General features: G+C 38.4%; 1 protein-coding gene across 2 annotated transcripts in view; it reads left to right on the top strand.

The window, feature by feature from the left end:
* The window catches only part of ano2b (anoctamin 2b), a 66,459-nt gene extending 51,186 nt beyond the window's left edge, over positions 1 to 15,273 (top strand). For both annotated transcript variants that reach the window (XM_042403888.1, XM_042403889.1), the window contains 4 exons: positions 283 to 335; positions 1,819 to 1,997; positions 12,486 to 12,591; positions 13,842 to 15,273. In XM_042403888.1, coding sequence (XP_042259822.1) covers positions 283 to 335; positions 1,819 to 1,997; positions 12,486 to 12,591; positions 13,842 to 14,216 — 713 coding nt within the window. In that variant the 3' untranslated portion in view covers positions 14,217 to 15,273. The remainder of the gene's footprint in view (positions 1 to 282; positions 336 to 1,818; positions 1,998 to 12,485; positions 12,592 to 13,841) is intronic.
* The last annotated feature ends 6,942 nt before the right edge of the window (positions 15,274 to 22,215 follow it).

Genomic DNA, 22,215 nt, shown 5'->3' on the forward strand with positions numbered 1-22,215 from the left:
TAGCACCTAAATCTATCAAGTCTCACAGTATATCTAATGAAATGATACAGTGCATTGGTGAATGATAACATGGATGCAACTGTGAACACACAAAACAGCAGAAAAAAAGGCAGTTTGTGATATTGCACCATCGCATCATAATATCAATGAACAACAGCATACACACTCTGCTTAATGCATATTTATCTCTTTCCCCTTTTGATGTCTTTTTCTTTTTACTGACCCGCATCAGGTGAACCATTCTCTCTCCTTTCTCTCTCTCTCTTCCTCTTGTTTCATTAGGTATATGGTACAACATACTGAGCGGAATGGGAAAATTCTCAGTCATTATAAATGTAAGTATTAATGCACATGTGCCGCTTTTTACTATCTGCTCATTGAATTAGTGATGAAGGCAAATATATGCATGATAAATGCATGAAGGCAGATATTCTACAGTAGGTACTGTACATAATGTGTCTGTTATGAGGTCTTGAATGAAGCACTTTAACACTTTAATGAACCATCACTACCTTAGTTTTGAGACATTAGTGTAATTAGTGTTAACAAATAGGACATTCATTGAGCCGATAGTCAACCTCTAGCAGCATGAACACAGCATTTTAAACTGTGAGGGCTGACAAAAAATGAATGAATGATTCTTTTGTACCAATTCTTTTGTGATTCGTTCTGGGTCTACTCTGGTATGCACAGTGTCCAGGAAAAAGCCGTATGAGCAAAGCATTTTGATTAAAAAACTTCTATCGTCTCAAAGTCATTTTTTATTTCTGCTACTGTGGTCAGATTTGAGGACAAATCTGCTGGATTACTTTAAAGCACAAAACAGGAAGAGATTAAATGAGATTAAATCTCAGTGTGAAATGATGACGCTGTAACATAACATTACTACCATAACTCTTAACCTTCAAGTTTCAACATATTTTAAGTGATGGTGCAGTTATGTTATATTGCATCAGGGAGCTGAAGCTTTACACCTGCTAATTCTTCATTATTGAGAGTTTTATTGTTGGAAAAATGTTAACTGACACCTGCTAGAAAATTCCAGCTTTGAAATTTTACATTAAATCTAGAAATGAATACATGTAAAAGGTTTTGCTGCATGTTTAATTCATTTAAAATAAGGCTGTGCTACATTTAAAGTTATTCCGTTTTCAAAAAATTATGAGTTCATGAAGCTCAAAGACACCATAGACAGGAATAGACTGCTATGGTCAACAGTACTTTGACACTGACCCAGAGCTGCTGGAACACTTCAACACATAATCCAGCTTTCATCAGGTCTGCTATGTATGTGTGCCCTTCATATACCTTAAGCTATCCATTGTTATTATCAACACTGATGTTAATATGTTAATATTAAACATAGATTAAACCTCTCTGCTCTAACATCAGCAAATGCCAGAATCATATCTGAAACTCCACAAACTTGATGATATGTAAAGGTCAAAGTGCTTGCGAGTGAGTGTTTGTGGAAGTCAGGGAAGTTCTGCTTGGGATTTGTCCTTGGCAAGCTAACCAAATCCTATTCCGTTTACTTTTAATACTAAACAGATTTGTGGAGGATTCAGAAAAACAAGCAGCAGGAGTTATTATTCATGCTAGGGCTATGGGGCAATGGACACATATACACACTTAAGCTGCCCGGGAGCTATAAGAGGGAAACCCATCACCTCTTTCACTAAAAAGGGAAGGAAAATATTTGTCAAATCTCCCGTTTTACAGGTTAAATGTCACACTGTGTATTTTTTTAAGAATGCTGATGACAGAAAAATGTTTCCCTCTCTCTCTCACTCTGTCTGTCTTTTGTTCTCTCCGGAGGCCTTCGTGATATCCTTCACATCAGACTTCATCCCTCGGCTCGTCTACCAGTACATGTACAGTCACACCGGCACCATGCATGGCTTCATTGACCACACACTCTCCTACTTCAACGTGTCCAATTTTAAACAAGGCACGGCGCCGCAGAACTCCCAGCTTGGCGATATCACCGTCTGCCGGTAAAAACACACACACACACGGATATACTGAAAAGTTACTGTACACAAAACATCTGTTACAATTTTAAATGTTTTCCTTAGCTGTTCAATTTTCAACTTAGTGTAACATTTTACAGTTATTAAATACTTTTGATCACCTGTTCAATCAAATTACATACCTGTTTGTACATTTACATACACACACACCCTCATTTGGACAAACTGTCCTTGCTGGTTTTGGATATGTTTCCCTTGTAGAGCACTTGTTCAAGAAAACAGTGAGGTCGATTCATCTATTTTTACATCAGAGGAATTTAGTTTGGGGAATTTTGTCTAAGTGAATAAAACAGTATTACTCTGTCTTGTCATAGCTTATAACTTTGACCTTAACAAATACAATAAACACTCAGCTGCCGTCTCTGTATCATCAACCAATAACTAGCATTACATGCTAATTTCAAGGATACTATCCATTTAATGTGAAAGAAGGATGTTTCTTCTTCGGTTCATGGAGCTGATGTCCATCTCTAACTGAATCAGGGGTGCCGGATTCAATTCAGAAGTGCAGGGGCCAAAAAGTGTGTGTGTGTGTGTTTGTGTGTGTGTAGCAGCAGTGTGTGAGGAATGAGGTGCACACAGTCACTTTCTAATAGCCAGTTTTGCCGTAACAAATTCCAGAAAATACATGGAGACAGGATACAGCAGACTGGTAGCAAAGCAAGCAAAATGAAAAGTATTACATTTGCCTAGTAACAGCAGAGTTGTTAGATATTAGGTCTACAACAGCCAGTTTTGTGATAACAAGGTCCAGAAAATACTTAAAACAAAACCAGAATTGATTGAACTTGTTACACAATGAGGATTTACCTACAAAGCTAAAATTGAGCCAGCAAAGTCACAGATAACGTGGTGTACTTAACAAACTACCCCACGCAAATTAAGAATTTTAACATTTAAGGTGTCTAAAACCTTTGCAGAGTACTATAAGTATAATAATATATCATCAGCATACAGGAAAATATAGTGTTCATAGTGAATGATGTATATATAAAAAGGACTTGTAAATTATAAAAGTGTCTGATTGCTTGAGAAAGGGTTTCCTAAGTAAAACAAACAGGGGGGAAATGGACAAACTTGTCTAGTGGTCCTAGATTACTCAAATTCAGATTACCTGCATAGCAAGTTTGGTAAAGAGTAATGTATTTTCACCATTTGTGTACTTTTAAACCTAGATACCAAATTAAAGCACATAAAACCCACAAGTAATCACACTCTAGATTTGAGTTCGAGATAGGGTAAAGCCCAAGATTGCTCTATGACTTGCTTGACTCAAGTGGGGAGAAGAGGGAATATATTCTTCATTCTTTTCAAAGACTTTTTTTTTCTATGAATAAAGACTGTAGAGCACTATATTGTTACTGATTTGCTGGTACAGGAACTGGAAACTTTCTGCTGCCAACTTGATCCTAGGCCTAGGGCCAAGCCCAAGGTGACATCTTCAAATGTCTTGTTTTTCTGACCAACAGTCCAAAAACCAAAAGTGTTCAATTTACAGTTATATAAAAACACATAATAACAGCAAATCTTTGCAAGCTGGAGCCAGCAAATGTTTGGCATCTTTGCTTAAAGAATGACTAAAATGATTAATCCATTTTCAAAATAGTTGCAGATTAATTTTCTGTCAATCAACTAATTGATTGACTAATTGTTGGTCCCCACCCCAACTACCAAATGATACTTTACCTTTTTCTCTTAACTTCTGGATAAAGTGAATGGCCAGTGAATGTGGCAGTTACACAGCAGATGACCAAGTAACAATTTGGATGTGATTTAGGCTGACGCATACACCTTCATGCAAATACTAATAAATCATTTTGAACCCTGAGACATCAGGAACGGATGTGGAAGATGGCGTCACAATACCAGTGAAGCTCCACTTTATTGGCCACAAAAGACAGTGCACTATTGTATCTCCTATGCATTTTTCTTCATGCCAGTGGCAAGCATCTCTTTCATAATATCAATATAAAGCCCTCTAGAAGAAAAGGTCATGGATGCCAGCGCCCACAGACAGCTAAGGCCGACCTGCTGTTACATAAGACAGCAAAGAATTAAAGTGCAAGAATGCAGTCTTTGTGTCAGCGTAGTGTGGTACAGTACGTCACGTCTCAAACACGACGAGATACTGTACGCCTTGACTGCTGCTTACAGGCGTGAAATCGTCTGTAAGATGTCCCAAGAAGGATGTGTTTGTCTGCAGTGTCTGAGTAGTGCTGTAAACTGTATGTACAGACTGTATCTAGACTGTGTATGAGCTGTTGAAGTTGCGGGTGACGCCTCTGGACCCGAGGGAAATGACTCAACAGTGTACGTTATAGTATGTCAGATGTTCCAGTTTCTTTGACCCAGTCAATTTGGGGATTATGGTTTTATGGATGAAGAAAAGAGGTCAACAATGGATGAATAGATAGATGATGGTGTCAAACAGGGGAATGAGAGATAAGCGCTGATATCACTGACTAGATGAACTGATAAGGATGCAAGGATCTGAAGAATTACATAAGGAGAGAGGAACTCTCAAGAAAAGTGAGAATAAGGTTAGGTATAGGTTAGAATGGTAGGTATACAATAGAGGAAGGAGTGAAGAGGAGAGGTACTGTAGCTGGATGGATGGATATATAGATGGATGGTGTGATAAAGGCCAACCACTAAGGGTTTAAATCTTTAATCGCATTTAAAACGGCAATGTGAAGAACTTGGAGACAGTTTCTGCTTCAGTGGACAGAGCATCCTTGTACATCTCTGGTGGTTGTTTCTCTACAGTATCCTCAGTGTTGAAGTGCTAAATAAAAATGTGGGTAAACTATGAATTCTGCTGGGTGGTTACACCAGTGTCTGCAAAAGTTATTTAAATCCTATTTCCAAAAGGTAATATAACATAGCGCTCTCTTTTGAAATGCCTTATGAGAAAATATTTTAAAGGGAAATTACAGTTTAGCCTTCCTGATTAACATGATTTTTATATGAATCATTTCAAATACTTGTCTCTGAGTCTGAACAAAAGTTAACACAGAAACTACCCATCTGTAGCAGCCATTATGGCTAAATGCATATGGATCAACATCTGGATTTGGGCTTACATCTGGCGAGTGCAAAGTTACATAGCATGACCCATAGAGCCACAATGGCCCCATTTATGGTATATACATCAAGTTGAAATAAAGCCGAATTTCCCTTTAAATGTCTGCTGCAACTGCCTAAATGTTGGGCTGTTAGTCACAAATACTAATCAGAAACACCAAAGAAGAGCAGGATTCAAATTAATTGTAAAGTAGAAATCTTAAATGAAAGTATAAAGTACAGCAGTAACAAAATAAATAGAGGCCTTTCAGCCTCTAAGAAGCCTTTTCTTTTATAAGTCACCAGGTTGGATTGCTTTACCACACAAAACAAAAACTGCTGTTATCTTCCTCTTGCATTTAGAAAAAGCATTTTCCATAAATGTAATTTCGAGAAACACTAAAAATAGCTTTGTAACGTGATTTGATTTGCTTATTGCATTTCTTACAGTGGGGTCCAGACAGCTGGAAGAAGTCTGCCTCATCTTTTCCTGCTGGGTAGCTGGCTTACACTAACTTATTGGGAAATCACCCCACTGTTCAAATATTACTGAAACATTCCTACATCAGACAGTCTCGAGTTGTGCATGGTATTAACCTAGATTTTGCCAACACTTTAGCATGCGCACACAACTAATTTGTGATGATGATATCAAATTGAAGGTGATTCAAGCAAATCATTACATCCTATCGCTGGCATACTGTTCCTTGGCTCACATCTGACCTCCATGTGGAGGGGGGGGCAAGAGAAAATAGACTTTGGCTGCAGGGATACACTTTTCTCTCTGAAGTTTTAAATCAAGGTATATTTAGCCAGAAAGCTTTACAGTAATTTACAGAAAACACAATCAGGGATAATAAAAACAAAAGTCAAGATGAGTGAACCTCAAACTCTTGCAATGAAAAGGGTTTTTAACTTCCAGGATAAGACTTAATACATGCTGGGATCTATGAAAAGCATTATGATAGTGGGACTTTTAAGCTTCTACTTGCCTCATGTTAAGACAGTGCTTGTTCCCTGAGCTGACAGGAAGTTGGCTGTGGTTAAACTTTCATCACCAGGAAGTCATGTGAAGGCCAGGGACTTACTGTACTGTGTGTGCTGGATTATCATGTTATGTGATAGGATGTTTCCTCTTAGCACATCAAAACAAAACCCTTGTTCTTTTTCAGTGTATGGAGTGTTTATTTGGGAATAAATGTAAATGTGAAAATATCAGAGATGGATTGAAACAAGGCAGCTGTAACCATCACACATGAATAATGAAGTCTGTGGGTTCACTAACTAACTATTATGTCTCTTTAGCTTTGAGCTGCAGCTAATTGAGCTTCAATTTGTCTAATCAATGTCATTCTGAATGCTAAAATGAATCGATCGGGTGTGTTATTTACTCTCTATTGGTTAAAATCATATCACTGGAGTGGGAGAATTTGCATGTGAAACATGAGGGATTAAACAAATGATCTGAAATTGAAAACACTCCATTCCCCAAGTTTTTGCAATAGATCTACAAAGATAGAAAATCTGTGGCATCTGTAAGACATCTGTGTGTTTGTTTGGCTGCGCATGGGCACCAGAAACATTTAACCATACAGGTCTACAAGCTAACATTACTGTAATGGCGCCTCAAGATTAGGAAGGACTAGGAAATTTTATTTATCCTAAAATGAAACACATCATAAATGGCAGCTGGAGCAGTGTGGTCAGTGACCTTTTGTCGTAGACAAACCTGGAACATGGTGGGTGGGAATTTTCAACCATGCTATATTCTTCCCTCTATCTTTTCTTGCCACCCAGCCAGATGATGTAATAAACTTTAGAGGGATGGAAATGGTTTTGGATCAAAGTAAGCAGGACGCCAGACCTGTTGTCACCTTTTCCTGCTCTTAACAATGTGACGGAAAAAGAGAGCGAGATAGAGAGAGATAGAGATGAGAGGGAGAAAACAAAATATTTTTTCACCAGGGAGAGTGTGTGAAAAAATATCAAGGAAAACTGAAAAGCAGATGCGTGGACAAATGAAATGCACATGTTCCTCCACACAACAGATAGGGATACTATTGTTCTCCAACCTGACGGCAACCATGTGCTGCAATGAGGTGTTTATGTATGTTTGTGTGTGCTTTAAGGATGGGAAAGGTCTGACCCTTGTCTGTCTGTAAATTTGTTCCTGGATCCCAGGAGGCACTGTATTGGCAGAAGGAAGTCTCATGCACACACACACACACACATAAGTCTCTCACATACAAATCATAATCTCATTGAGAGGTCTTATGAAAGAATACTGAGTTAGATGCTCCAGTTACTGCTGAGCTGCACTGTTATAACCAAACATGGAGCGTCCAGAAAATACACACGTACACTCACAGGAAGAGAGATAATACGTTATATTTAATGCCATGATGGCAAGTTGGGTTAAAGTGACTGAAGCATGAGGGGATGGGAGGTCTTATTTTACAGTTTTGTTCACATTGGGAGTCTACAGTATGACGTGAGACAACAAAATACTCTAAATTATTGGTGAGAAAGGATGAATAGATCAAAGAAAAAAGGGAGAAAGGGAGAGAGAGAAGAGCTGACTCTCACATGCAGCATTCCTCACTCATGACTGTATAAGGAGAAGGAATTAGACACCATAAGACGCCGCTGACACACACACACACACACACACACTGTGCCCTCCTTCTCTGTTATTTCCATACTGATAGTCAAGTGCTGTACTTAGTGAAACAGCTCAACAGGCCGATTTATCTATTTTGGCTTCAGAGGAATTTTTTCCTAAAGGAGTGTGTGTGGATGTGAAAGACGTATTATGTCTTGTCAGTTGTTTCATTGTCTTTCATTGATCTGAAACATCTCGTTAATGTGACGTGTTAAACTGCTGCGGGTTTTGCTGTGAAAGACAGTTTCAAGTGTGATTAGCGTTTCCTGCATTCCTTTACTGTTTTACTGTTTTATAATGTCAGGAGATATTTTCAATCTTTCTGTTGTTTTTTTTCTTCAAATACGACATACAGTGTATAAATGCTCGAATTAAAATTCATCTTTCTTTTTAGAGACGGTAGCTGGTGGAAAAATCTTGCTTTGGGTTGTTTGATTGCTTAACAAGATTGTGATTGACAGGAGGCGGAGCTTAGCTGTTGGTTTGAGACATGTCAGTCCTACACACCTGGATAGGATAACAAGGAGGAAATATTTATTTGTAGCCTGATGTTAAAGTTCTGATATACCGTAACTTTGTCAATGGCATCGTCAGATACATTATAGTTATCAGCTTACTGTATTTGAAATGAATGGGATCGAATGGCAGCAAAAACTGATGTTAAAGGCATGAAAAGCAAAACAAAAAAAGCGTAAATATCAGATCAGTTTGGAAATGACTTTTAATCGCTAATAAAGGGCAACATCACTCATCTTAAGTACTTGCAGGAATATATTAATATCTATTTTGGTTAAGGGTGGTGAGAAACAGAAATGTTCTCTCTAGTTCCTCAAAAGTGTAGAAATAGCTTTTCAGGAACAGCAGCTGTATTTTTCTAACATTTTTCATTGTTTGGTATGGCAGCATGCAAGTGAAGATAAGATACTGTCAACAAACGTTACATCTGTTCTTTGTTTGGGAGAAGCAACAGCTTATATTTCCTCACCCGATTTATGCCAATAACTGACTAATTAAGTAATCATTCAGTCACAATTGAAGTCATAAAACAGTGCAAATTGTATCTTATTTTAAGTTCAAGTTACACATTGCAATCCAATAGATTCTTATTGTATCATTGCACATGAATGGGTTGAGTTTTCTTGTGGCAACAAGGTTTAGTTTAGTTTAGTTTAGTTTAGTTTAGTTTAGTTTTAGTTTTATTTCATTTATTTTATTTTCAAACATTTGGCCCATCGCACTTGGGATTACAAGACACCACTATTTTACAAAATCATACATCTTCTGGTATTTCATATACATATGGAAAAAGGAAAAGAAAAGAAACCAAAATAAAAAACAAAACAACTGTTCACATAAAGAACTGTTGTATATCTATGGATTATTACGATAAAGAGCTTTTTTCCTCTTCTCCCAGGCTTTCTCTGGCTAATTTATATGTGGCAACAAGGACACAGTTGCTGTTGATGCACAGTGGAGTTACAACTGTAGACATACATGAAAACAAAGTAGTCATGCGCACAGATAAGCCTGAGGAAGACCTGTAGTTGGTTGAAACGTTGCAAACCTAATAAAGAAAATGGAGCTCTGATTCATTAAATTGGATACTTCTTGTATCCAGTTTAACTCTAGACATAAAAGAGTTTGCATGTTTTAATTGCCTTACTTCCATATTCACTGACACTGCAGTTTGCTGGGGGTCAAGAACACTTTGGATCCCATGATCTTGACTCTTTAGAGTTACATCTCTGCTTTACATTTCTTCATGTCAGTCATGCAGTAGAAATGATAAGCAGGCAGCTGCAGAGGAATTAGACTTGTGCGTGTGTTAGCTAATGTTTGCCAATTCAGTACCTCTCTATGCTCCCTGCATACAGTGGCTCAGACTGTGTGCAGAATTATGCTGCAGAGAACATTTCTATCCTGATGTTCTTGATTTTCAGTCTCTTGACTATGTGGTCAGATGAGTGATAAATATGTTCACTCTTATTTTATTTTATTTTGACTCTGTTTGATGTCTATCTTGATGTCCTTAAAGCACTAGTGTGTGGCTGGTCTACAGCTCCACATAATGAAGATCTTTGTCTTTGTCTTTAATTTACAATCTCTTTTACATATCTCTGTTGTACATTCAGTGGTTTGGGGGGATGCATTTTTTTTGCCTGAAGATGTTCTCAAGATTAACAATGAGGGCAACTGTCTCCCTACTCTTGCCTTGAAAGGAATGCTATATGATGTACTTTGTATCCCACAAGGGAAAGGCTGACTCTTTTAAATAAAAGGGAGTTTTTCCTTGCTACTGTCGCCAAGAGCTTCCTCATAGGGGAATGTTGCGTCTCTGTGAATAATATTGTAAAGAGTACAGTCTAGACATGCTATATATGAAAAGTGCCCTGAGATAACTTCTGTTATGATTCAGCATTATATAAATACAATTGAACTGATTTTTAAAATAGCTATTTTGAAAAAAGAACTCAAAACTACTGTAACATAAAGCCAAGAGGGTCTACAGACCCCAGTCCAGTGTCCTTTACTGTACACTCAAAACTCCTCTCTTCAAGAAATGAGAAAGAATTTTACTGACTGTATTATAGATCAGTATCCTGCTGCTGAGATTTCTCTTTCTGCCCTGTACTCTGGCCCCTCATAGCTTCAAAACTGTACCATTGAAGGCACAACATGTTTACCTAGAAAGGTTAGAAAGGCCTAATTTTGTTTGAGTTCCGGTTAGTGTTGCGATAACTCATCATGAGATGTTTCTGTTGGATGTCTGCTCTGATTGCTTTGTCCTTGAAACAATACAACATTGCTGCATATGTTGATATAATATATACATGAAATAAAACAAGTGATGGAAAGTTCTATCAATCAATGCATGAGCATGCAGACAAATAATTTGATGACTTTGAATACCCATGTTAAAATACTCACAGTAACCCAAATTCCAGGATTATTGTTCTTTGGGTTGTGTGCATGTGCAGAAGAAAGAAGTTGAAGTCTACAGTACAGATTGAGAGGAAATAAGAACATGGTCAGAAAATAAAACTTTATTGCCGTTTATTGCTTTTTGTATTGATACAATAAATTCGACACTGTGATAAGTTTGTAAGCAGTTACAGCCTCAACTTTCCCCAACCTGCACTATGTCAACTTAGCTGGCTGTTTTGCTGAGGAGTTGATTTTGACTGAATCCTGCTGTGTTCTTTAATATTTCCATATGTGAATGACTGACTACATCCGAGTATGTTATAAAAAACCCTAAAGTAGAACATAGGCCGAGACCCTCTTTATGTATATTTAGGAGTGACTGCTAGCTAAACTCCTCCATCAGAAGTTTTTTTTTTTACATATGTTCACCTCAAGTTTTGGACCTTTGACCATGTTTAACATAGACATCCAACATTATGACAGTATATAAAAAACAATATACCTTGAAATCAGATGTTTACCCTAATCCACTGGATTAAGTTTTTTAATAGTTTTTTTTTTCTAGTTTTGCTTTATTAAAAAGTTAGTGGACAGCAACAGAGAAAAAAACAACAAAGCAAGAAATATTCTCTCCTTAAAACCTTTGCACTTACAGTATGCTGCACAGACTGATTGCCACTAAACACTCCCTTGTTTTCTTAATTTGTCTCCATCTCAGACAGCCCAGCTGCAATTTGACATCATTTTTATTTTATTCTCTGTTCTTGTTGCACTGAAGCCAACAGATTCAGCTACCACAACACTGGTGCCTGAATTGTTTGACTGCTACAGGTTATATCACTACACCATATTTTAATTTTTATGGCCTCTTACAGTCTGCTAATGCAACGTTAGCACTAAACCTGCATTCGGCTGCGCTTAGGAACAAGTAATGCACCAACACAAGAATCATTCAGCTGGCTTGCTTTAAGATTGGAGTCTGCCAGTTACAAATAAGGGAAATATCAGCATCAGTGATGTTGAGCCAGTATTTTTCTGCGATAACAAAGCAAAATGGGACCAAATCTATACAATGACCTAATCTGGATTGGCTCAAAAACATGTGTGTTAGAGCCTCCACTCAGCCTTGAACTGAATTTGGACTTCACATTTGTGAATCACTCTGATTACCAAAACAGACACACAGCTGTTTCATGCTGTGTGTGTGTGTGTGTGTGTGTGTGTGTGTGTGTGTGTGTGTGTGTGTGTGTGTGTGTGTGTTTCTGTTTGTGTCTTATACCGGATGACACCACATCCTTGACCTCCCTGGCCAAATAAGGCCAAATAAGTTCTTGAGTGGTTGTGTTTTATCTGACAGGCCAGCTGTAAACAAAACACATCTTCTTCACTGTTGTCTTTTATATACTCTCTCTCTATTTCTAACTCTCTCTCATTTTTCTGCCACTGCACTTATTTTCCTCTCTTGTCTCATTTTAAACATTTTGGCCGTTAGCACACCATGTGGTTCAAGTTTTCTGCTATTTGTCTGCCAGCACAATAAGTAGAGTTTACTACAAAGAGCACAAAAAGAAAGGAATATTAATAAAGTTTATTACACTTAGCACTTAGCGTCGGGTTCCAGACTGAATGGAGGAGTAGTATGTTTTAATGAGACTAAATCTAAGCCAAGTAGAGATAAATCAGTTGGGTTGCAGGATGAAAACAACAGAGGAGGAGGGAAGTCTGAGATGGTCTCAAGACTCTGCACTGTACCTCCCAGAAATGACCTGTCAATCACAGTGAATGTATGTGTTTTGTTCCAGGTATAAAGACTATAGGGAACCACCTTGGTCTCCAGATGCATACCAGTTCTCAAAACAGTACTGGTCTGTCCTGGCTGCAAGACTGGCCTTTGTAATATTGTTCCAGGTATGAGCTCACTCTGCTTTTTTTTTTTTTACTTATGAGCTGATGCTAATTAAGTCATGGCTCTGAGGTCCAGACATTTAAGACCACTTAAAAACGCAATGACAGACAGAGAGAAAGACACAATATGAAGCAAATAACAAGCATATTACACATTAAAGGATAAGTTCACAGTTTTTCAAATCTGTCTTAAAACAACAGTCAGGTGTCCATATGAACAGTGAAAGAGGTTTTTCTCACTGTAATAATTTATCCTGTTCATACTGGCTATTAAAAGATCCCCTTCAAAAACACTTTCAATGTAAGTGATGAAAATCCACCGTGTGTCCACACAGTTATTTTGTGTAAAAGTGCATTTAAAAGTTGATTTGAAGCTTATATGAGGCTTCAGCAGTCTGAGTTAGTCATATCAAGTGGATATCTGCCACATTTACAGTCTTTTAAGCATCAGATTCCCTCTTTGTGTCTCCTCAGACAGTGTTTCCATGTTGAGCTGCGGTGGAAATATAGTAACAAAGAGAGGGACTTTGGCACTAAAAAGACTGTAACGTTGAAAGATATCTACTTCATTTCACTCATTTGGATGGCTGAAGATTCATATTAGCTTCAGATAAACTTTTAAATACAATTTTGCACAAAAAGAGGCTTGTGAATTTTAGCCCCCATCACATACATTGTAAGTGCATTATGAAGGGATCTTCTAATCAAAATCGAAAAAGAGGTCTTAACAGGTGCATACACATGTTCAGTCACAGCACTATAATTAAAAGCACACACACTGTTTTGTATTGATTGGTTTTATATGTGTATTTTAGGCAGCAGAATTATGTGTGCATACGTGTCTGTGTGTGTAGGCCAGTCATTCCTAATTAGTTGGAACATGGTGTAACTCTCATCATGATCGGAAATATTACAGATTACAGTCTGCCTGCATGCCTCACTAACATGTCTACCAGATGTCCTTCAACACAAAGGGTCAAACAAGAACAAAAACTTTTTGATGGCATTCCTCTCGGGGTCCTCTTTCTGCACTTTTATTTCTCTAACTCTCACTCTTAATCTGCCCTTTCATCATACTCTCACCCTCTCAACCTCTAACCAACCGTTCATCCTTCATTGTCATGTATTCATTCATCTGTTTCTCTTCTGCTCTCCATCCATACATCCATAACTTTTTGAACTGTTTCTCCTTCCCATCAATCATGCCAACCACCCTTTCATCAATGCCTCTTCCTCCTCTCTCCCTCCTCCAGAACCTGGTTATGTTCCTCAGCCTTGTCGTTGCCTGGGTGATTCCTGACGTTCCCAAAACCATTGTGGAGCAGCTCAAACGGGAGAAGAAGCTCCTGGTTGATGTCTTCTTGAGAGAAGAGAAGGAAAAGTTCCAGCTGATCCAGAGCCTCTTCGCCAAGGACGCTACCCTCCCCCCCGGCAGCCACGTCCTCCATCCAGCCCAGGAAATCCCCATTCCGGGCCGCTACAGTACTCTACCCCCAAGCCTGGCTGGGGACGGAGGAGGAGGAGGTCCGAGGGCGCGGTGTAGGGCGGCCAGCTTCAGTCAGTTCAGCAGGAAGATTCCCCCATCGCCCAGGAACGAAAATGAGAATTCGAGACACACAGCTGTTTGACATGTAACACACACATCTCGAGGAGTTATTCAAGCTAGGCCTCAGGACTGGAGAACATGTTGCTCGGGTGATTTGGTCCCCTGTGTGTTTTTGCCTGTGTCTTTTTTGTCCTGGCGTATGAGTGTGACAGAGGTGCACTGTGATGAATAAAATCACAGCTTGACTTCGAACAAGAAAGTTGAATTCATTGGTCTCAGTGTGGTTGAATGTGTAATGTCCACACTGGTGTGTGTGTGTGTGTGTTGTTCCTACTGCGCCGACTGTTCACCTGATAAAGTGTTATCATTTTTACTTTTTGGTAAAAAAACAAACAATTATTTAGTGAGGCGCACTAGCTTCATAGCGTAGACAAGCAATAATTACTGTATTAGGCTGAAAAACTGAATATTATAAGCACCTGAAAGAGACCATAGATAAAGTAAGAACTGTAAGCCAACAGATCCAGCAATGAGCACTAAATCAACATACATGAATGGATGAATGGACGAATGGACATTGTGGCTTATTAGTACGGCTGGGGACTTCGAGAATATTCCTGCTTTATGTGTTTATGCTCCATGTATTTTTATTTTGAAACAGAATGCGTAGCAACTACAACATACCATCAGTAAGTGATTTGTTAATTTTTAACAGGGGGGATGGCCCAATGGGAGGGTTAGAGTTAGGTTTAAAAGAAGGCTTCTACAGCCCGAGGTTGTAGCTTGAGTTGCACTGGCACAGGTAAAATTAATACAAAAACTCCTCTAATGATGAAATAACCTTATAAAAATTCTGGTTAGGCTAGGACTGCAGGATTATCATATCTCTATAGCCTAAATCTTAACAATATAACTGCGATTATAATTTTGATTTAATAGAGCTGCTATTAGGCTAAATGCATGTTTTGTGTAGGCCACTCTTTTACTGGATGTGGACATTAAGCATTTTAATAATGCTTATTTTTTAAAACACACCGTAGTTTGACGGTATAAACTTTACCTCGGACTCTGTAACTGTAGTAGTTGAGCACGGAGTGGTCAGTGCAGGTTAATTTCCTCAGTCACATTACCTGCTGCATTCCCAGGTTACACCAAACATCTATAGTAAAAACTATAGCTCTAGTCATGTCTGCCCTAAAATATTTTGTTACAGAGGTGGCTTGATCTGGGGATGTCATTTCAGCAGCACAGATGCTACTGAATGATTATAGAAATATTATAGGGGTACCACAGGCAGCAGTGTGTCCATATGATCTTCTCGCTCTTCTGCAACTACACGTTGCTACTTGTCACTTTGATCATGAAGGTGACACCATTCAATAGATTATATAGGCTACAGTATAGTATAGAATTGAGTATTCATAGTATATACTTAAGAGAATATTATAGATGCAAGACGAGACTGACAGAAGAGTGCGACTGAGAGAAAAGGGCGTAATCACAAATCCGTCTGCTGCCTCAGCACCATGGACAGCACCATGGATTTATCAATACACAGCACAGTTAGGCTGCTGATATTTCAGAGTCATGGTCAGGATCATAGATTCTAACTTACACAAACCTCAGAAAGATAAAGGATCAGTGGTCAGGCAGACTAGACTAACATATTTAACTAAACAACCCTTCTACCACTGCCCTCTCTCTGCTACTAGTGGATGGAGAGGGGGAATGGCAGGTTAACAAGGGGGATGCATTTTGGTCATTTTGCTAACAAGGGGGATGGCATCCCCCCTCATATCGCCTACTGCATACCATATTTCATGTACTTTTCAATATGTTACTGAAAGCACACATGCCTCCCAGAAGAGCGAATCATTTCCTCTGCATTATTTACATCATTTACTGTGTCCCGGCTGATTTTGTTTCCGTAGAATTCAGGAATCACTTTGAATCATTCTCAAACTTTAAAACACCTCTGCATCTAAAATTGTATTGTCAGTCACTACTCTGCTGCTAGTAATTGTTTCTCTACATCCTGCATTATGTATTCAATGAATGGAAAACATGCCAATGTGGTACACTGTTGTATGCCACTCATAGATTCCAGTCCAAGCTATAGTTTTAGAATTGATGATCTGTTAAGCAAATGTTTTTCCTGTTAGCCATATTGACTTTTACATTACTGTTAACTGAGCACAGAATGACTTAATAACTAAACTTAATAACCTTTGAATGCAAGGAGAAAGCCAACACTTTTGCAAACTGTGAAATAAGAATGAGCTAGAAATCATCTCACTGTCTTTGTAGTAGTAACATATACTTCATCAGCATTCCGTCATTATGAAATGCCAGACTGTGTACTCAGACATTTCTGCAACTAAGTAATAGATTTGGGCTCCTTTTGCCCAATTAGAAGAGTTGCATTTTGCATAAAAGGACTCAGTGGTGTCACCCAACCTCTGGCAGCCATATTGGAGGTCTTCACTTCCTAAAGACAGACTGTGAAGAGATTTTATTTTGTACAACTGAGCCGTCTGTTTCTGACTGGGAATTGGGAATCATCACTGATACATCTGATTGTTTTTTTTTTTTTGTTTTTTTTTAAGATAATTTCAGCTTGTTAGCTAACCATGCTATCTGGTCTACAAACTATTGCTGTATATTTAACACAACTTATTAGCATACTAAGTAAGTTAACTTTTGTATGCTAAAGTCGAACTGAAATTTGAATTCTCACTTTTCGTGTAAGGAAATATAAGCTGTAATGATACTGCAGCTATTGTTTTTTTGTTTTTGCATTTTTTGTTGTTGTTTTTTGTTGGTTACATATTAGTGGAAACCATTGATGTATTATACAAACTGTATACTGGACTCTAAGATGCTGTCTGTTCATTTGAATGAAAATGGCTTGCCCAGTGCATAAGCCAAAAAGGTTTTGCTCTGATTGAAAATCTGATTTTTAGGGGTGGACCTATGAGCAGGATTTGTGACATCACAGCTAGTTTAGAGGCCAATTCTGGTCCACTATTCAAATGATACAAGTGTGATGTGGAAACTTGAAGCCTCCAGTGCACATACATTGAGAATGAACTTTATAGTGAAGTAGGAGACATCTTGACTCCATCAGGGAAACCTCTGAAATGAAGTATATTTGCATATTCATAGATTCTGAATTTTTAATAAGGGAGATGGAGGAGATGTCATTTTAAGGATTTTGAAGTGGTAATTATACTCTTTTTGTGGAAAAACCATATCAGACACATGTTATTGTCCCAAGAAGAGTATTTTTATGTCTCAATACATGTCTAGAAGGGATCTTTAAATTTCTTCTTTTTTATTGAAGTCAAAACAAACACTGAGAATATTTTAAATAAATTTAAATTTCAGTTCGACTTTAACCATGGTTGTGTCAAGAGAGCTGGTTATGGTGTAGAAGCATCAGTCCTGCTGTTGATGTGTCTTGTTGGCCAACTGTGTTTCGGTACTGCAACAACCCTGCATAATCCCTAGCAGCCCAAAAAACTTTTCTGGTGGTATACACTTGGTGAGCAACTTTGATTGGAATATATGGACGCCATCGTGGGACACCATATCCTATTCTCATAATGAAATTAACATGCTGACATGCTGCAAACCTTCACTGCTGTTTCAGAGGCCTTGTAACTGCTCTTGTATTTCCAATACAACACAACATCTGTCTGCTCAGTTAGAACTCAGTGACAAATGTTAAATGTATTCACATGGACTTAAGTACAAGGAAATCATGATTGTGGTATATTTGTTATACTGGTTTATGTAATTCAAGAAGATAAATGTTCATCCTTACCTGATCCTTACCTTTCTTAAGCTGGTGTAGAAATTCCTATATACATGATTGTTTGATGGATTATGAAATCATTTTTACTTGTTTTGTGGTGTGTTTGCTTTTATTTCTTTGGCCTGTTCTTTTTCGGCCTTTCTTGGTAATCTTTACCCTTACCAGGTAATCCTAGTGAGAAGCAGGTTACTATGCTTGCTAGAATGTGAAAAATATATCCAGAGAATCCTATGTGCACGGACATTTAAATGTTTTTCTTTTTAAAGAAACTGTAACATCATGTTTGTCATTATCTCAGGTATCTGTTTCCTCTTGTAGGCTTCTCTTCATGTAGACCCCCATATCTTTTGTCAAAAAATGAAGTGAGAGTAAAGGAAGATCTGTTTCTGGGCTTGGTTGGTCTTGGTGCAAAGTTTTTTAGGAAACAGTGGATCAGGTGCACAAACATGGCAGCCAGTCAACAGATGAATCCTGCCAAAATTTTATTTGTCCCTGCAGTCTTTTTCCGTCTCAGAATACAGAATACAGAAAAAATGCAAAGGCAAGAGAAGTGCCTATTCCCTGTTAAAAATGAAAGTGAAAGGTGTTTCTGTAAACATATTCTCTATCTGGTTAAAACGGGAACACTAACAGAATTTAATTTAAAGTCTCTTTGTAACACAAGAAAATCCATACATTTAATAGAAACAGAAATAAAACAGAAATGAAAGAAGAAAGAGAGTGAAGACTTATGAAACACAACTCCATTGGGATTCTTATGTTGTACAGTTAGCTAAAATGAACATCAAAACAACTTGATATTCCATATAATGTATCAGGGCTTTATTTCTTAGTGTGTGTTTAGGAGGCTTTCTGCCCCCTAGTGGTAACAAATTACTTAATGCAGCTTTAAATGGCTCATCTCCTGAATAAACCTCTGACCAATTGATCACACATAAATTTTGAGATGGTTTATGATTAATATCTCAATGCAGTGTGTTGGTCTATGTCAATAAATGGCTAAAGTAACTTCTACACATGTGGTACCATGTCTTTTCACAGTCTCTTCAGATTGTACTCCAAGTGTGTTTCCAATTTAAGTGACTTTGCTCCGATGAATCAAGACGACAGTACATCTCAGTTCCCTCACTTGCAACTTTTCCCTGTCTTAGTTCCTCCCACTAAAGATGCGTGGAGAGACACATGGAAAAGATTCAAGAAGAGAGGAAACGAGGAAATATGTTTTTAAAAAAATGAGATGTCCTTTCCTCTGAAGCGTCACGTGAAGCAGTGTCTGTTTTTGATGACGGCAGCAGCTGATCACAGTTGGATCAGCTGTCAGTCAGCTTTAAAGGTTCTGTGTGTAGGAATCAGAAATTCCTTCTCATTAGTGACATCTGTGGCTGATAAATGAGGTGCAGTCAACATCCTGGTGCTTGCGTTCGCGTGCTGACACACATGCTTGTGGCACATGACTATTGCACGTGATGTCTTTTTCCTCACTTACACTTCTCATAATTACATAAAAGATCTCCAACGTTGTGTTTTGCACCGTGTTTCAGCAAAGCATCTCTCACTCCCAGTCAGTCACCACCCCACTGCTGTATGTGCGTGCGCTTGCTTGCTCGCTCGCTCACACACAAACACAGAGGCTCCTGCTGTGCTGTGGCTGCTGGCCAGTGAGAGCCAATCCACACCACCCAACTCGCACAAATATGCATTAATCAACCACCCAAACCTAACCCAGCTTGCAAACCGCCAACTTTTTTTTTTATCAATCGTGTTAACTAAACACTGGTAGGCTCAGTGAGCTATGGCCAGGCAGCAACGAGCTGTGGTCGAGGAGCAACAGGCTGTGCCTAGGCACAACGTGCTGAGGTTTTGTTATGAAATGTGTGCTTATTACGACCTTTTGACTACCAACAGGAAAAACAAAAGGGGTTAGCTATGTTCTGCTATCGCTCTGGAGCTTGTTTTCTGCTCCTTTGTTGAGGAAATTATGTTGTTTTAGCTGTGTGTGCTCAGGAGTGGGCGGCTTGTCATTGCAGCTGTTTTGTTGTGAAATGTGTAGTGGTTGACGGATGCAGCTGGCTGTCCCATTAGCTGGAGAGCTAATATCTGCAGGGTGTTCTGCAGTGTCTAGTCAGATGGCATGGTTTTTGTTGTGTTGGTATGTCAGTCGTTTATTGATGTTGGCAAGGCAAGGCCCTTGGGAGTGTGCAAAATGTCACTTCCATTGGATATTTGCGGAAAATCCAGTCCGGGGCCTTCACATAGAAATTAGTCTACAGGCTGTTACAGACAGCCAAGAAAGTCAGGAAAGTCTCATTTTTTACCTTACATTACTACCCGTTCACTCATTGGCAATAAAAAACAATAAATACATGTAAATTGCTTCACAATCCTACATATAGAATCTTTAAAAGCTCTAGAGACTTCTGATGGAGTTTGTGTCTGCGCACATACCACAGGTACCACTGCCAGAGCAGCTGTTTTCTCGCTGTAGCCTGTTACCTGTTTAACAAACACCTGCACATGAATAAAAAACAGTTTTCTGTATTTATACTGTGTACAGATCAGTCCTGCTCAGAGGTACATGAACCATTTCTACCAGCAGAATGTATTTATATTATTTATTCATTATTTGCATCTGTATTTATTGGTATTCTGTTTGTGAATTAATTATTCAATAACCCAGAATATGATTAGGGTGTCTTTGAACACTGGAAATTAGGCTAAATGTTTCAGGTAAAATTGAAATGATGTAACTCATATCAAACCCAATGCTCAGGAATTTTCAGCTTCACATGTGAATGGAAATGACGATAAATTATGTAAAATATAAATGTGTTTAAAGTGTTTCTTGCTGACAGACAGACTCTCCTACTCTTCCTTACTTTAATTCTATCAATAATAAAAGTTAATGGGGGAAATAACAGATCATAAAAAGTAAAAAAATTACTATATCAGACCTCCAATGAAAGGGAAATTTCTGGATTTTTCAACCTATTTTCCCATCATCTTGTGTCCAAGTGATTAATGGGGATAACAATTTTTGAAATTGGGCCAGTATTGAGCAAGAGTACTTCAGCCAGTAGCCGCAAACCAGGCTGCAATGTAATCTGACGGGGGAATAGCGCTCGTTTAGACACAAAAAGACCGGATCAAGCAAAAGGTCAGGAAAGGCATTTTATTTCTCTGTATGGTCCTTTCTATAATGGTGTCAGACACTTATAATAACAATCTGAGCCTGTCAGTGGCAAAAACAAACACTTTTAATGGACATACATTGATGGTACACAATTGCCCCTCGGATTACATTACAGCCCATTTCACGGCTGCCTACTGAAGCACTCTCGCTCAATACTGGACCAATTTCAAAAATTGTTGTCCACATTAGTCACTTAGATACAAAATGATGGGAAAAAATCCTGAAGTTTCCATTTAACACAGATGTACTATTTTGTAACTAAATGGTAAATCAGAAAACAAATAGAATATAAAACTTTGGAGTGATACACTTGAGTTTAATCTGTAATCTGTCTGTCCACTCAGTGATGTTGTGATGTATCAGATCAGTCTGATCAACTGCAGCATCCAATCAATAAATGATATCCAATAAGGGGGCATGTTGGGCGGTAAAAGACTTCCACAAAGGCTGCTCTCATGTATCCTTGCTCATGGCCCCTCAGAGATCCCCCTTCTTCAGAGCAGAAATAAACGCTTTGAACAGTCAAATAAGGGAATTGGGATTTACCCTATATGATTAATTCACAGCTGTTTCCCAAACGGCACTGTCAGTACATACAGTTTACTAGCTCTCTGGTATACTAGCTCTCTCTCTGTTATGTGCAAATGCTGTGGGTAAGCAGTATATGGCAGTAATTCCTTTTCAGTTCTTCAGATTGTGAAATTCCTTTTTTACCACCCAGCCATATGTTAACTTACAGTGCATTGTGGAGAAGTAGCGATGTTTAGTCAAGTTTTCTGTGTGCACACTAAAAGTTGGAGGTCCCCATAACAGGAGTGACATCACACTTTAAGGGTGCCATCTTTACTTACCTTGATCACTGAATAGCCATACTGTTAAAAATCCCTCTCACACACACTGATGGTGTTCATGTTAAAATGAGAAGACTTGGATGGAGAATATGGATAAAAAACCTAAGGAATGAGTAGCATACTAAAAAGTGTCTTGAATGAAAAGTATTTCAAAGCTCTCTTGTCATGTGATGTACTGTGAAGATGTGAAGATATAGTGTGGTTTTTCCTTTTAAGGTACTAG

This window comes from Thunnus maccoyii, chromosome 23 (genome assembly GCF_910596095.1).
Source record: "Thunnus maccoyii chromosome 23, fThuMac1.1, whole genome shotgun sequence".
Classification (NCBI taxonomy): Eukaryota; Metazoa; Chordata; class Actinopteri; order Scombriformes; family Scombridae; genus Thunnus; species Thunnus maccoyii.